The sequence below is a fragment of the Arachis hypogaea genome, chromosome 12 (genome assembly GCF_003086295.3).
Source record: "Arachis hypogaea cultivar Tifrunner chromosome 12, arahy.Tifrunner.gnm2.J5K5, whole genome shotgun sequence".
NCBI lineage: Eukaryota > Viridiplantae > Streptophyta > Magnoliopsida > Fabales > Fabaceae > Arachis > Arachis hypogaea.
Window position 1 is genome coordinate 104,645,686 of NC_092047.1, and position 16,630 is coordinate 104,662,315.

Here is a 16,630-nt window from a genome sequence, read left to right on the forward strand (position 1 = left end):
AGAATGGTGATTTGTTGTTCAAGTTCTTGATTTTCCAGTAAGAAGCATCTTATTTTTTTAGAAAGGTGGTCTATCATAAGATGAAGATCTTCAGTGTTAGGGTTATGAAAGACTACCTGATCTATGTAATCTGCCATGAGACATGGTTGTGACTTGGTCTCGGATTCCTCATCATCATCATCTGAGTCATTTTCCAAATCTTCCCATGAAGCCATCAGCCCCTTCTTCTTTTCGCTTTTTGGCTTCTCCTCCTTCTTTAACTTGGGACAATCAGATTTAAAATGCCCCATTTCCTTGCAGTTGTAACAAGTTACTTTGCTAAGGTCTTTCTTCATTTTCCTTGAGCTGCTGCCTTTGCCTTTGAGCTTTACCATTTTCCTGAATTTTTTGGCAAACAATACAAACTCATTTTCAGAAGAGTTATCACTGGATTCACCATCCAGAGGGTTAGTTATAGAAGAAAAAGCAATTCCTTTCTTTTTTGAATCTTTTTTCAAATAAGTGTTTTCAAAAGCAAGAAGGTTTCCTCTCAAATCATCACAAGTCATGGAATCTAAGCTACTGCTCTCAGAAATAATTAAAGCTTTTGTTTTCCACTCTTTTGTGAGACATCTCAACACTCTCCTCACAAGCACAGAATCAGGATATGTAATTTCTAGAGCATCTAGGCCAACAATGATGATGTTGAATCATTCAAACAATTCATCAATAGACTCTCATTTATTTATTGCAAACATTTCATATTCTCTGTTCAACATATCTGTCCGAGTCTTCTTTACAATGGTGGTTCCTTCATGAGTGATTTGTAGTTTGTCCCAGATTTTCTTTGCCGCTGTGCATCGTGATACCCGTCGGTATTCCTCAAAGCTGATAGCACAGTTGGGCAAGTTCACTGCCTTGGCATTTAGCTCCACCTTCTTCCTATCTTCCTCGGTCCAGCTTGCTTCTGGTTTAAGAGAAACTATTCCTTCTGCACTTGTGTTAGTTGGGAATTGAGGACCTTTCAAGATGATCTTCCAGAGTTTGTAGTCTACTGCTTAGACAAAGATCTTCATTCTCTCTTTCCAATAGGTATAGTTTTTTCCATTGAAAAGAGGCGGTCTATTGCTTGACTGTCCTTCTGTGAGGTTGTAGGACACCAGATTAGAGCCACTGCTTTCTGCCATCTGGATCTTTTCTCCAAGCTGCAAAGCTTGATCTCTTTGAGACCAAGCTCTGATACCAATTGATGGTTATCAGGGGCTAAGAGAAGGGGTTGAATCTTAGCCCCCTTTTTGCTTGATAATACTTGCTGACCTTTGAAACCAATTTTAGAATTTTTTTTGTCTTTTTATCTCGTGACTAGCCACGAGACTTTTTCTTTTGTCTCGTCCCCAGCCACGAGACTTTTCTTTTTGTCTCGTCACTTGACACGAGATATTTTCGGTTTTTGCTCCTGTGCAGTAGAAATAGAAATGGAGTAGAGAAGAGAGAAAATTACACCCAGATATATCCTGGTTCAGCTGCTAAGTGTAGTGCAGCCTACATCTAGTCTCTATCACAAACATGATGGAATTTCACTATAATCTTTCTGATTACAGACTGTAAAATGCTAACCCAACTTACAAGGGGATTCCCACAGAATCATGAAACACAACATAGATGAACAAAGGAACTCTAAGGACATCTATGGCTTTTTTCTTTTAATTTTGCACTCTCTGCCTTTTTCGCTCTATGGCTTTTTCATACAAACCTCACTGTTTGCCTTTTTTCATGAGACTCAAGACATGACAAAATTAAACAGAAAATTACAAAACAGAATACATTGAAGGAGAAGAGAAATCTGTTAGCTCAGGTAGCTCTGAGAACCCTGTGCCTTTGCACTCTCACACTTTCTCCTTCCTCCAAACCGTGGCTGTTCTCTCTTTTTATAGAAGAGGGAAGCCTCCATATTTGAAGCCAAAAGCCAAGCCAACTTCTTCTTCTCCAAGAAACAGAACCGGTTCGGCCAAAGAGAGAAGAGATAACACATGCAAAGCCCAACATGGAATTACCTCTAGTCCTTCCTTGGTCATCACTCTTCATCAATCCGAGCGCTCCATCCTTGGCTTGCTTTCCAAGATGGATTTCTGGCCCTTGATGCTTCATGATGATGATGACTTCTTCTGCTCCACTTTTGCTTCCTCCCTCACGTAGCCACCCTAGCTACCTTCTGTGATGAGTGAACCCAAAAATAGTGACAAGCCATCTCTCCAAGGATCTTCTCCTTGCTGGCCGAATCTCCTTCAACCATTTTTGGTATGGAGAAGCCAAGATCTCATCACCATATCTTTCCTTTCATGGTTGCAGATCTTAGCCACTACGTTTTTTATGTTTTCTTGCCATCATTGAGATGGTCTTGTTGCTTGCTCCATCTTCTTTTCGGTGAGTAGGTGTAGCTTCCATGGTTGCTGGGTAATAACCGAAACAAGATGAAGAAAGTGAGAGAGAGAGAGAGAGAAGAAAAGAAAAGCAAACAATGGATATTGATACATTGATTAAGAAAAATGATTTGCTTTTTACTTCCCTTAGCTTTTAGATAGCATGCCTCATCAAGTCAAGCCATCTAATCAATGACAGTTTCTCTCTCATAGTTCCTATGCAATTAATGAAAATTGAGTGAATTTGAAATCCATCATATGGCAATAGTTGAGGTTCGTTGGAAGGCATAAGGCAAATAATAATATTTGCTTTCCTGATGAATTATTTTTCGAATCATGCATTGGGATGTATGGCAAAATGTGATTAACTTGGGCTTGTAGCAATAATGATTCAATTTGGCCCAAGTAATATAACAATTCATTTAGCCATATAATATAAAAGCATTCAACAAGACTGAATGTAAATTTTGATTTGGGCTTGCAACATTTGTTTTATTTTTCGGCCCAATAATAAACCTGCATTACAAAATTATTAATTAACATATATTAAATGAAAATCAAATTAATAATTTTACAATTAATATAATTAATAATGTTTAGTCTATCACAAATATTAATTTAGAGTTTTCGTTTTTCAAACTCATCAATTTGATAATCGATCCGGTTTTCAGAACCGAATTTCTACCAGTTCAAAAATGAAAATCCATTATTCTACGACCAAAAAACAAAGTTCCATTATGCTCAACGGATTCTGCATCACTTCGCACTTCTCTATTATCTGTTCGCTGCCACCGCCTGAGCCTCTCCGCTTCTAGCTGCCAGCTGCCAATTTAGAGTGCTTCTGTCGGTTTTTTATTGTGTGTGTGGAGTTTTCTCTCCGCCGACGTCTCATTGTCTCCGTCACAGCCGCCGCCGCCTGATGCTCGTGTTTCTTCAATCTTCAACTTCTGCTCTGGTGCTGTGAGTCTGCGACGACGCCACTCTGCTTCGGCGTCAGCTCTCCTGCTTCCACTCTCGCCAGTCGCCACCGCTGCGTTCGCCGTTCTGCTTCTGCTGCTTTTTCGGTGCGAATTTGTGAGTATACTCTGTTCTTCTGTGTGAATCTGTGGGCTTGATCTGGTGAAGCTTTAAAGGATGTTGGTAGATTTTGGTAGCTTGCAGTTTTTTATTGTTAATATGTTCTTGCATATTTAGTTAGAAGAAGCTTTAATGCTGTTACCTTCAATGGAGCTGGTTCTGTTGTTGTTGTTTTTTTTTTTTTTTTTTTTGTTTCTGGACCTATGAGCCCTGTTATTGTTCCTTGTTCTTGCTTGCTATGCTCCCTTTGCTTTTGATCATAACTTTATATCTATAGGGGGAAACAATGCGGCTTTGTGATTTTTGTGCTAATTCATGTGATGTTCAGCTTGATTGGATTGTTAACATTGCTGAGAAATACAAAAGGAAGAAGTGTGGGATTTTGGAATCTGAAAATCATTTTGGAACTTCCTTAGATAATGAATTGTTAATTTTACTCAATATTCTGATTGCGAGTCTGGTGTGATTTCATGGACTGGGGCTTCTAACTTCATTTAGATTCTTCTGTTGGCTTATTCCAATGTTCTAGTTATGAAAACAGAAACAAAATCTGATTAGAGTAATTCTGATGTATATATTTTATAAATGAAAGGGTTCATAACAATATGATTCTGCAATACTTTGTGACTTGCTACCCTTTTTTTCCTAAAAGAAAAAAGTTATCTCTTAAATTTCTTGGACCAGAAAATTGGTTTTAATTTGATTATGATTCGATTTTATATAATCCAATCCATGCATAGCCTTTTATTGATCATTGCGATGGTGTTCTTGCTGCCTCTGCTATAAATTGAATTTTGCAAATTGTTATTGTGTTTTGGCTGCTAATTTTTGTTGATGCTCAATTCCTATAATCCTGTACTTGCTCTAAACTATTTTTAGTTGAACTGTCGTTCTTCTGCATCACTTTTTATTTGTTTTCTCTTCCTGTTAAATTCTTACTTTCCTTACAGGCTACTATTGTTGGACCTGAAATGAACTGGGGAACCTGTGGAAGATTATTTTGAAGAAGATTATTCAATGATCCATCACCGCAAATTGCTCTCTTCCACTACAAATCTTTGCAAACTCACCCACAATCTCTTTGTCTCTCGCTCCTTCATTTCCCCGGTACCTTTTGAGCAAAAGTTAATATCTTGTACCTCTATAACCGCATTCACTTCGGTTCGGAGAATCGCAGGTTTCTGCAAAGATTTGAACTTTGTTGAGCAGCTTAGTTCAATCAGATACTACTGCCATAATGCTGGTGGGCATAAGGAATGGACTGAGGAAATTGAGTACTTGGATGAATCGGGTAGTATTCTTTACAAGGGTAAGGGTATAAGGTCCGTGGAGCCTGGGATTGATGATCATGTGGTGGTGGGTGAGGTCAAGAAGCCCTTTGTAAATGCTGCAGCTGTGGCGAAAATAGTTGAGGTTGTGAAGAGGTGGAAATGGGGGCCAGAGTTGGAGACACAATTGGACAAGCTCCCGTTTGTGCCTAACATGACTCACATTGTTCAATCCTTGAAGATCATTAGTGATAGTGATGCATGTTTGAGTTTGTTTAGGTGGGCGAAGCGGCAACCTTGGTATTCATCTAGTGATGAGTGTTATGTTATCTTGTTTGATTCTCTTAACCAGCGTAGGGACTTTGATGGAATACAATCATTGTTTGATGAGATGGTTGGTGATTCTACCAGTACTGGAGCTTCCTTGTCTGTTTCATGTAATCGGGTGATCCAATATTTGGCCAATGCTGAAAAGTTGGAGGTCTCATTTTGCTGCTTTAAGAAGATACAGGAGGCCGGTGGTGAGATTGACACCGAAACATACAATTCCCTTATTACTTTGTTTTTGGGTAAAGGTTTGCCTTATAAGGCATTTGAGATATACGAGAGCATGGAAAAGGCCAGCTGTTCATTGAATAGTTCAACTTATGAATTGATGATCCCAAACTTGGCAAAGTCAGGCCGTCTTGATGCTGCTTTCAAACTCTTCCAAGAAATGAAAGGAAGAGGTTTCCGGCCAGGCCTGAGCATCTTTTTGTCACTTGTTGATTCAATGGGGAAGGCTGGGAGATTAGACAGTGCAATGAAGGCTTACACAGAGATGCGAGGTTATGGGTACAAGCCACCACCTACTATATTTGTTTCTCTAATTGAATCTTATGTGAAGTCTGGAAAGTTAGAAACTGCTCTTAAGCTTTGGGATGAGATGAAGAAGACAGGGTACAGGCCTAACTTTGGGTTATACACTTTGATCATTGAATCCCATGCGAAATCAGGGAAGCTTGACATTGCTCTGTCTTCATTTTCAGACATGGAGAAAGCGGGCTTTCTGCCGACCCCATCTACTTATACTTGTCTATTAGAAATGCATGCTGCATCTGGACAAATAGATCATGCCATGAGGCTGTACAATTCAATGACAAATGCTGGTTTGAGGCCTCCTCTGAGCACTTACACTGTTCTTTTGACTCTACTTGCTAATAAGAAGCTGGTGGATGTGGCTGCCAAAATCCTACTTGAAATGAAGGCCATGGGATATTCAGTGGATGTCACAGCTAGTGACGTTTTGATGGTTTATATCAGGGAAGGTTCAGTTGATCTTGCTTTGAGGTGGCTGCGTTTCATGGGCTCATCCGGGATTAGAACCAATAATTTTATAATCAGGCAGTTGTTCGAGTCGTGCATGAAGAATGGATTATATGAATCAGCCAAGCCTCTTCTTGAAACGTATGTAAACTCGGCTGCAAAAGTTGACTTGATACTTTACACTTCCATTCTAGCTTATCTAGTTAGGTGTCAGGAAGAGCAGAATGAGAGACGCTTGATGTCTATCCTTAGTGCTACGAAGCATAAGGCGCACGTTTTTATGTGCGGACTTTTCTGTGGCCCAGACCAGAGGGGACAACCGGTGTTATCTTTCGTCAGGGAATTCTTTCAAAATATTGATTATGAATTGGAGGAAGGTGCAGCAAGGTACTTTGTGAATGTTCTTCTCAATTACCTAGTTCTAATGGGGCAGATAAACCGAGCTCGATGTGTTTGGAAGGTTGCATATGAGAACAAGCTTTTCCCAAAGGCTATAGTTTTTGATCAGCACATCGCCTGGTCCCTTGATGTTAGAAACTTGTCTGTTGGAGCAGCTCTTATAGCAGTAGTGCACACTCTTCATAGGTTTAGGAAGCGCATGCTCTATTACGGTATTGTACCAAGACGGATTAAGTTGGTAACAGGGCCCACTTTAAAGATCGTGATTGCGCAGATGTTGAGCTCTGTAGAGTCTCCATTTGAGGTCAGTAAGGTGGTTCTTAGGGCCACAGGAGATTCAGTCATGGAGTGGTTCAAGAAACCGATAGTTCAGCAGTTTCTTCTGAATGAAATTCCATCTAGGGCTGATATCCTGATGCACAGGCTCAACATACTTTTTCCCAGTTCAGCACCTGAAATTAGGTCTTTATCCCCACCTAAACCTCTCATTTCTGGCAGGGAGTATAAGCAATCTTCTTAGCCATTGGATAGGAACAGGTACTTCATTTTTAATTGTAAGTCAAAGGGTTACTGAGTTGTGCAAATGCTTCGTGTGTTTACATGAACAGATAGGTAGGTAATATTAAAGAATTTGGAATAAAATTTTTCCCATGACATGCATATTAGATTATTTCGTTTCAAATTTTCAATTAGTTCCATTGTGATGAGTGGTGCTTGAAGTTAAATGGACAAAAGAGAATGATGACTGCATAGGACGAAAAAAGATTACATGTATTAAGTACCTAGAGAAAGTGGGAAATAACGCCTTAAAAGCTAGTTGTTAAGTGGGAAGAACCACTCTTCTTAATACAACATCAAACATTTCATACTACCCGATCTAGGACTTTGGACACCGCATAATACCCAAGTTCCTAACATGTTTTTCCTCCAAAGAGTTGAGGACTTCAATGCAATTTTCTACATGGATACAGATTTTGTTGGTGTTAACTGGAGGAGCTATTTTTTGGAAGTGTTAAACTAACTATTAATAGCTCTTCTGCTATACATGCTGAACATGTTGTTTGTTATGGTGCTGCTTCACATGCAATGTAGATGAAAAGCTTTGTTTGTACTCTTAGAAAAGTAGATTTCATTGCAAAACCTCTGATAATTTACTGCTGGAATAGTTCTGCTACAATAGAAGGACTTCTTTTAATCTTTTTCAAACATATTTAGGCGTCACTCTAGATTCATGGAGCTATTTAGTCATGCTTATATATACTTTCTATGACAAATAGCTCCATAAATTTCTTTCTGCAAAATGAAAATCGGAAGAGAGACCTATCCTTCATTCTTTCTTCAATTAAGAGACATGATCAAAACTTTCTAGGTAACATATAATATATCATCTCATGTTGACTAATAAATTCCATTAATTTACACCATGAATTATGTCACTTTACTATTCTTTGGCAAAGTGCCAAGTTATTACCATAGCACAAATTCATATCAATTAGATTTTTAACAAGTCCTTATTACATTATTAAATGGCATCATGTAATGAAGAATTCTTTTCAATTTGCATGGCCACCATTGGGTCCATAGTTCTGTTGTTGAGGAAGTTAGAGTACCATACAGAAGAGAGCTTAGGTTGTCTCCTCAAAGTGGGGTCCTTCAAATCAACGTAATAAAGGCCATAAGTGAATTCATATCCACTCAATAATTCGAACACATCCATGAACGACCATACAAAATAGCCTCTTATGTCATGTCCATTCCTTTTAACAATCACCCAAAAAAAACAAAATTAGAAATTGAATTAGCAAAGGATCAATAATTTTTTATGAAAAAACAGAAAAATGCTAAAAATGAAAATGAAAGTACTACCTTTGCATATGAAGTATACTTTCAATGTATTCTTGCAAGTATTTTATCCTTGGCCAGTCTTCCAATGATGAACTTCTGTGTGTTTGTTGGCCTGTGAAGTCCAAAAAATAATGACCATAATCATATCATTCTAGGATTGGTTTGTTTGACAAAAGAATTATTGGAAGCTTTTGAGACGTTAATGTCATCTACTTGACACAATAATCAATAGAAATTTAATCATAATCATATATGTATTATGTACCTTATTTTTAATGTGTATTTTGTCTATTTTGTATTTCAATACATAATTTATACCGATTGATTTGTTGGTTGATTTTTTGTGTATACATAACATAGTTGAATTTCAAAAGAAGTCAATGTATTTTGTTATCAAATTATAGTGTTGGAGAGACAAGATAAAGAGAAGCAAACCATTTTCTTGAATGTAAATTGGAAATTTTCCATAGATACTCTTCAATGAGTCAAGCAACCCTTGTAAAGTCCATGGAATGATTGGAATCTAAACCGTACCAACCAACAAGTTAGTGTTAAACATCAACAACAAACAACAACAAAGCCTTGTCCCACTAAGTGGGGTCGGCTACATGAATCAAACGATGCCATTGTGCTCTGTCATGTATCATGTCTATAGAGAGACGTTTATATGTTAAACATCACCCATGCATAAATTAAAATATTAAAAAAATAAGATTTATTTAAGTTCCAATATTACTGTTACCTCATCAGATGATGTTTCGTTTGTGGTATAAGCTACATTCAAAAATAACATAAAATTAGATTTTTTTTTACTCAATTAAGTAAATAGATGATACATTAAGTAAATAGAATATGGTATAAACCTACCTGTAAGTTCTACAGCCATATCTGCTACATAATCTCTATCTTTTATACGCAGGCTTCTAGGATTGTCCTTAACATAAAATGAAACATAAAAATTTATTCCTAGGAAGTCAATTGAGCCTTTCACCAAATTTGATTCACTTTTTGTGAATACTGGAAGCCTTGAACCAACCATCTTTTTCATGGTTTCAGGGTAATCCCCAAAAATAAAGGGATTCAAAAACCTACAACCATAAAAAAAACACACAAACCAATTGAATTATATTGTAAAGAGAAATGATTATATTATAATTAATATCATACTTACCACCCATGAGAGAAGTCTTGAGCCCTCTGAGTAGCAATTATATCTTCACTTGTATTTGTTAGAGGAACAAAACCAAAAGTAAGGAGATTAAACCCAATTAATCCATGTTGCTTGTCCTGCATTAATCATATCTTGTTTTATAGTAAATTACTCAAATTTATAAAGGGAAATATTCCCATAATGACATTTTCATATGAAGATGATATTATGAATTCTTAGATAGTTAATTAAATATATCAAATTATTTAATAGTCTACAATATTATCTTCGTGTAAAATATCATTATGAGAGTATTCACGGTTTATAAATGTCATCATTAAAGTATATATGACATGGGATGGAAAGTTCACAATTAAGGCATAACTCGACTTTGTAATACGCACAACGCAAAGTCTTTTTCTCATTTTTTTTGGTCAAATTTGGGTTGAAAATTTTAACCTCGTAGCACTTTTTAGGTTGAAATAGGCTTTAATTTAAAATTTTACTAAACTTTATTTTATCTTTAATAATTTTTTTTTTAAAATTAGGAGTGAGACTCGAACCTGCAATTTTTAGGTGAGTATGGAGAGACTATGCCATTTAAGTTATAACTCATTAATTTTAATAATTCTTATTACAAGTAATACACTATTAATTTTAATTATATAATACTTAAATGCATGGGTAATTATTATATTTTCATAGATATTAATATATTATACAAATCTAATATTTAAGTATTAAAATGATAAAAAGAGATATAATTAATTTAAAATACTTTAAAAATAATACAAAGTTATCAATTTAAATTAATTTAAATTATTTTTTAACGGATATTTATTTCATTTTTTGCGATAATAAAAATAGTTGTTAATATATTACCAGCAATTAGACATTAATCATCTTATATTTTATTGCTAAAAAGTTTTAGCGATAGTTATACAGTTTTTTATAAAGACTTTTTTAATAGTAGCAAAAAGTATAACATATAGTAATAACGAAAAATATATAATTATAACAAAAACATAAATTAAATAAGAGATATAGTAATTATTATGTTCTTTCCGCTAATAGTGATTTGTGTTGTAATGATAGTACTCACATTTTAGATTTATGTCATATTATATATTTTATTTATTATAAGAATATTATAATGATCCGTATAATTTGGAGAGATAAAATATTCGAGTGTAATTCATTTTTTTAAATCATCCTTTTATAATAAATGATAGGATTCCATAATTTATTTTTTACATTTTTACATACTCTAGTGTTATTATTTAATAGAGAAAATTTCATTCTCTTCCTGCGAGATACTAAAATGACATTTTCCTCTCCTCTATTTTATAAATGTACATTCAACTCCCTTCTAACTTTTAAAAAACCTCCTCTTTAATCCATTTTAAATTTTTTTGTGTTAACTAATGTTAACTTTATCCATTTTAAAAAAAAATAAATTATTTTTTTAAAAAATAGCCATTAGCAAAAATTTTATTTTTTATCATTAAATTTTGCTTATCAAAATACCATTTAATAAATTATTATTTTTTTCTAAAATACCCTTCAATAATTTTTTAATTATTAAATTATAATTTTACCAAAATTTTCGTTAACAATTTTTTTATATTTTACTATTAATTTTTTAATATCTATATATATTATTTTAACATTAAATAAAAAATTTTAGTAAGATTATTTTTCAATATCAATATATATTAATTGTTATACATATTAACAGTGGTAAGATTTTTTTATTTAATGTTAAAATAATATATATTGATATCAAATATAAAAATAATTGTTAACAAAAATTTTGGTAAAATCATAATTTAATAATTAAAAAATTATTGAAGGATAGGTATCTTAAAAAAAATAATTTAATTATTAATTTTTTAAAAATATTTTAATAAAAATACAATTTAATCAATAAAAAATAATTTATTAAATGATATTTTGGTAAGCAAAATTTAATGATGAAAAATAAAATTTTTGCTAATGGGTATTTTTTCAAAAAATAATTTATTTTTTCTTAAAAAATGAATAAAGTTAATATTAGTTAACACAAAAAATTTAAAATAGATTAAAGAGGAGGTTTTTTAAAAGTTAAAAAGGAAGAAAATGTACATTTATAAAATAGAGAAGAGGGGAGTGTTATTTTAGCATCTCGCAAGGGAGGGGAGTGAAATTTTCTCTATTTAATATTTATATGATTTGTTTATATATGTGTATTGTAATATACCTCTTCAGTTTTATCTTATTAAATCTTATAATTTTATCACGTATAATATCTAATTTATTATGTTTTATCTAAAAGTCAAATTAGCCCAATATAATCCAATCTGCTAATCAAATTATTTTTGGATCAAGGCTAGTTTCTAACCATAGCCTTGTGTAATATCTTTATAATTATGTTATCAAAATTAGAAAACCATCACCTGATATAATAATATCTTTACAATAATGTTACCAAATTTAGAAAGAAGTCCAAGATAAATGTAACAAAAATGTTACATGTATATTAAAATCAGTCATTTTGTGTCTATATGTGTTATTGGTTAATCAATTTTTAATATATATTTTATATTAGTAGTTATTTTTGGTAATTAATTGTGGTATATATCTAATATAATTGTCATAAAATTATTTATTTTGAAAATTTAAGTTAATAAAAAAAGAACATAAAATAGTTATTATAGTTCTAATAGACAGACAGTAATAATAGTAAACGTTATTTACCTGGTACTTGTTCCTATACAATGTTGCAGCTGATGCATGAGCTAACAACATATTATGTGTTGCTAAGTATGGTTCATTTGAAGAATCTCCCTTAGAGCAATTATATATAGAAGGAGGAGAACAATGTTGAGGTGGTAAGTATCCTATATCATAGCCACCTTTTACAAAAGCATTTCCTTCATTCACTGTTGTCCAATGTTTGACTCTCTCTCCAAATTCTCTAAAACACACATCCGCATATCTTGTGAAGTCTCTTCTACAAAAATATGCACGCACAAAATAATATGTTAATAATATCATCTTTCTTTGTAGCAATATAATTATTTTCTTTAAAATTTGAATTTTAGTTCTTTCATAAATAAATTGTGGCAGTAACCTTTTTTTTTTTCTGAATAATTTTAGTACTTTATTTTCTTATGAAATTAGATATTTGAAGTCTGGGAACCATACACAATTTTTTTATTAACCCATCCTCCATATTCATCCTCAAGAGCTTGTGGTAGGTCCCAGTGATGTAATGTAACATGTGCTTGAATTCCTACAAGAACAGAAAAGACAAGAATAATTGAAATATTTGCTATCCAAAAATATTTAGCTAAAAATCAGTTAGAATTTATCTTATTTAACATTTATTAATTGTTACAATAATTAATAAACACTAAATAAAATAAATTTTGACTTTTTTTTTTATCCTCCTAGTATTACCGCAAAAATAAAAAATACATAATGGAAAGACTTCTCTTAGATATTAATTAAAACATTAGCATAAATTAAAGATATGGTTTGCGCATAAACCTTGACTTATCAGTTCATTGATAAGATTGTTGTAATATTGTAATCCCTTTTGATTGATTGGGCCTCTTCCATCTGGTGGTAATTAAAATTCAGAACTCAGCAATATACCAATAAATAACAATGATATAATATTTCTGGTATAAAATAATTAAAGGTCTTATAAAAGTTGTTTTGGTCCAATAAGTGTTAATTTTTAGAAAATAGGCAATATTAATTCATTTTTTTTACTAATAATCCTATTAAATAAGCGAGAGACAAAAAATAGAAAGAAAAAATGCAATTGTAGAATAAGAAAAATTAACGGCGGTAATTTTATACAATCAATCTAGTTTATTTAAAATCAAAATATTTCTAAATCATTTCTATATATTTTGTGCGTGATTAATTTCGGACTTATGTTAAACTGGAGGAAGTAACATTTTGTTATGAAGTACAAAGATCCATTATTCATAGCACATCAAAATCAAATTAAGTGAATGTCTAGTACAAAAATCACATTTACTTGACATAAGTTTGAAAAAAAATGTCACTACTTCTTTTCTCTAAGAGATATCTAAATAATATTTTCATCTTTTCTATTTAAAAAATTTACAATTCTTGACTAAAATATACATTCATAATAATTATATATTGGTACATTTAGTGATAATTGTTTTGTTATTATCAATGTAATAATTTTCATTTATGTTTTTGGTGATTCATTTTTTATTTATGCTTAATATTTTGATAGTATAGTATAAAATATTTTAACTTGCATTGTTAGCAAAATATTTAATTTCAATTTTTGTATTTTTCATTATTATAGATAAAAATTAAAAGTAAATAAAATTTATTACATTAATAAGAAATACATATTTATATTATTATTTTTATTGTAATTTGTTTATATATATAATCATTATTGAAAGGATACTTTGGTCAAACAAACTAAAGAATAATTTATTTTACTCTTGTAGAAGAGAGGAGGAGAATTTTGTATATACTCTAAAAACAAATAAATATTCTTAATTTAAAGTATATATTTTATAAATAGAGTAAAGAAAATGCCATTTAGTTATCTTTAAAAAAACAAAAAAAATAATATATTCTCCATATCCTACACATCATATTGATTTCAATACTAGAATATTACACTTCTCTTGCTTGCACCGTTATGACATATATAATTTTGTCACCTGGAATAAGTCTTGACCATGATATAGAAAATCTGTAGGCATCTAATCCCATTTTTTTCATGAGCTGTACATCTTCCTGCGCATAAATATTTGGATCAACAAGTATTGGTAATTAATAATTAATTGATCTAAGTATGATATATATGTCAAAGAGGAAAGATTTAATGTTCCTTCGATCATGGTATTTATAAAAATAATTTAGGTTCACATAAAAAATCAGTTGTCAAATTAAATACTATATATTTATGTATATTTATATATATTAATTTATATATTTTTAATTAAATAATCTGTATTACAATAATCAAATTTGTTTAGTATAATGATTTTGTTATAAAATATCAAATACATAATTCTATATATTAAATAACTGATTAGTGGCTGTTTTTTATAATATGTACTCACCTTATATTTGTGATACTGATCACATGCAATGTCTCCATCACCCTTGAACATATTTGCTGTAAATTTAATTCAAAAGGGGGTAATTCATTATTGTAAGGGTAACTAAGGATTTTGTAACATGAGTTCTAGCAATTTTTGTAACTAAATTATCAACAGCATAATTAGAAAAGTTAAGAAGTTTATGTTACACTAGTTACTTATGAATATTGTATATGCAATCAAGTCCAAACCAATCTACTAATAAACCAAGTAAAGTCGGTTACTTATGAATATTGTCTAGTTTTTTTTTTTTTTTTTTTTAAATATTTTTTAACCCACACAATTCAATTCACGAATACCCTACTTAAAAGTGTATGTTGAGCCCCTAAAAGAAAACTAGACGTATCTATGTGTGTCATTATGTGCATCAGAGCCAGAAAATCATCTCAAATTAATCCTAACAAAATTTTTATGGGATAAATTTATTTTTAAATAAAAATATTTAGCTGTATAATTTTTTAGATTATTAGATAAATTTATTTCTGATAAAATTAATTAATTAATTAATTATCTTTATGAATTTCAGATAATTAATTTCCTAATCCTTTTTAAGGAAAATTAAAGACTAATTTTTTTTGTTTTAAAATATTAAACAAGTAATCTTATCTCTTGTTAAAATTTAAGAAAAACTCACTTCTCAATTTTTCTGTCGCTATATTCTCTAAATTTGTAGTTAATTATCAACAGAAAAAATTTGTCGCAAAAACCATCACTAATCCAAAAATTTTAGTAATGAGACTAATTTATCTAATATTCTAAAAAAAGAAATCAAAGATCATTTTATCATTTTTTTTAAAAGAATAGATATAAAGAATCAACTTTAATTAATTAATATTAACTAAAAAAATTTAACCCTCATTCTTTTAAGATTTAAAATTTAAGATAAAAATAATTTATACAAAATTATTGATATTAATTGAAAAAAAAAAGTAAATTCCTAGTTAAACTCTTTGTTTAAAAATACTAATTTATCTATTACAAAAATTGTTAATAAAGAATTTAAGATATGACTAAAGAAGATTGTGAGTCCATAAATTAATGAAGAGATAGTAGTACCATTGCCGGCATGCGCATAAGTATCCCATATGCTTGGCTTCCTTCCATCTTCATCTGCTGCACCTTCTACCTTTTCTCATCCCATATATCTTATTTATTAATTACCACTCCATTTATCAAAACTATATCATTCATTTGAGACGAGAAATTAAAGAACCTGATATGCAGATGTTGAAGCACCAAACACAAATTGAGGCGGGTATTCATCTCTTCTCAAACCATCAACTACTAACAAAACTGATGAACATACCAACAATAATAATAACTCAACCACAACAAATCCCTTCTTCCACATCCTTCTCCTTCTTCTTATGCTTTGAGATTGTTAGTTCTTTTTCAATCATATAACATGAAGCATGCAAGTAGGTAATATAATAATAAAATAGCAAATATATAACGCATGATTAATGTGTAGTATAATAATAGTAATAATAAGGAAAAAGTTTGTTCTTATTCTTGTGGACACAATATATATTCTTAAAACTTGCTTACAAGTTAGAGAAAGAGGCAAGTTTTTATTGGTCAATCGGGCCTATATTATATGGGTGTTGCATAGGGAACGCCCCATTTGAGATCTACACACCTTTCAATACATGATGTGGTATCTTTCTGCCAGGCTTTATTTATTGCAGCTCACTACTGTTATTTTTTTTTCCCCTTGATTCTTTGCACATTTTCCAGGAGGTGTATAGGCAATATAAATGTGAGAGAGAGAGAGAGAGATTCATGTGCGTACTATAGTAATTTGTGAGTGTTAGGGATTTGCGTTCGACGAATTATTTATTAGAAAAAATTCATGAGTCAATTAGTTTAAATTGAAAATTTTCATCATCCATGTCTAAATAATTGCTTTAGATGCAAAAAAAAATTATTTAGATAGATTGCACTTAAATGAAAAAAATTCAGTAAAATAATTATTTTACAAAAAATCGTTTTTTTTTTAAATTAATATTTTTATGATTGAATTATTATTTCATACAT

The 16,630-nt window shown here is 31.3% G+C and overlaps 2 protein-coding genes across 3 annotated transcripts; one reads left to right on the plus strand and one right to left on the minus strand.

Moving 5' to 3' along the window:
* The first annotated feature begins 3,014 nt into the window (after window positions 1–3,014).
* Window positions 3,015–7,108, plus strand: LOC112728009 (pentatricopeptide repeat-containing protein At1g79490, mitochondrial-like). Of its 2 annotated transcripts, none has more exons than XM_025777976.3 (2): window positions 3,015–3,473; window positions 4,427–7,108. In XM_025777976.3, exon 2 carries the CDS (start codon window positions 4,494–4,496, stop codon window positions 6,966–6,968), a length of 2,475 nt encoding a protein of 824 aa, XP_025633761.1. In that variant the 5' UTR covers window positions 3,015–3,473; window positions 4,427–4,493; the 3' UTR covers window positions 6,969–7,108. The 2 variants fall into 2 exon arrangements, with proteins under 2 accessions (XP_025633761.1, XP_025633762.1); XM_025777977.3 differs by having other exon boundaries at window positions 3,053–3,463.
* A 692-nt stretch (window positions 7,109–7,800) lies between these two features.
* Window positions 7,801–16,083, minus strand: LOC112728010 (beta-glucosidase 11). The gene is made up of 13 exons (XM_025777978.3): window positions 15,807–16,083; window positions 15,650–15,719; window positions 14,555–14,610; window positions 14,150–14,225; window positions 12,975–13,046; window positions 12,630–12,717; window positions 12,180–12,435; window positions 9,465–9,580; window positions 9,161–9,381; window positions 9,036–9,067; window positions 8,729–8,816; window positions 8,315–8,405; window positions 7,801–8,205 (listed from the first exon to the last, which is right to left on the minus strand). The coding sequence occupies exons 1-13, from the start codon at window positions 15,942–15,944 to the stop codon at window positions 7,971–7,973; spliced, it is 1,539 nt and encodes a 512-aa protein (XP_025633763.1). The 5' UTR covers window positions 15,945–16,083; the 3' UTR covers window positions 7,801–7,970.
* Window positions 16,084–16,630: the final 547 nt, after the last annotated feature.

What these genes read in the sequence shown, in the direction of transcription:
- LOC112728009 (XM_025777976.3), top strand. Translation starts at nt 4,494, where the DNA reads ATGATCCATCACCGCAAATTGCTCTCTTCCACTACAAATCTTTGCAAA.
- LOC112728010 (XM_025777978.3), bottom strand. Translation starts at nt 15,944, where the DNA reads ATGTGGAAGAAGGGATTTGTTGTGGTTGAGTTATTATTATTGTTGGTA. An exon ending in CTTCAACATCTGCATATCAG is followed by an intron (nt 15,720 to 15,806) that starts GTTCTTTAATTT and finishes GGATGAGAAAAG; the next exon opens with GTAGAAGGTGCAGCAGATGA. An exon ending in TTATGCGCATGCCGGCAATG is followed by an intron (nt 14,611 to 15,649) that starts GTACTACTATCT and finishes TTAAATTTACAG; the next exon opens with CAAATATGTTCAAGGGTGAT.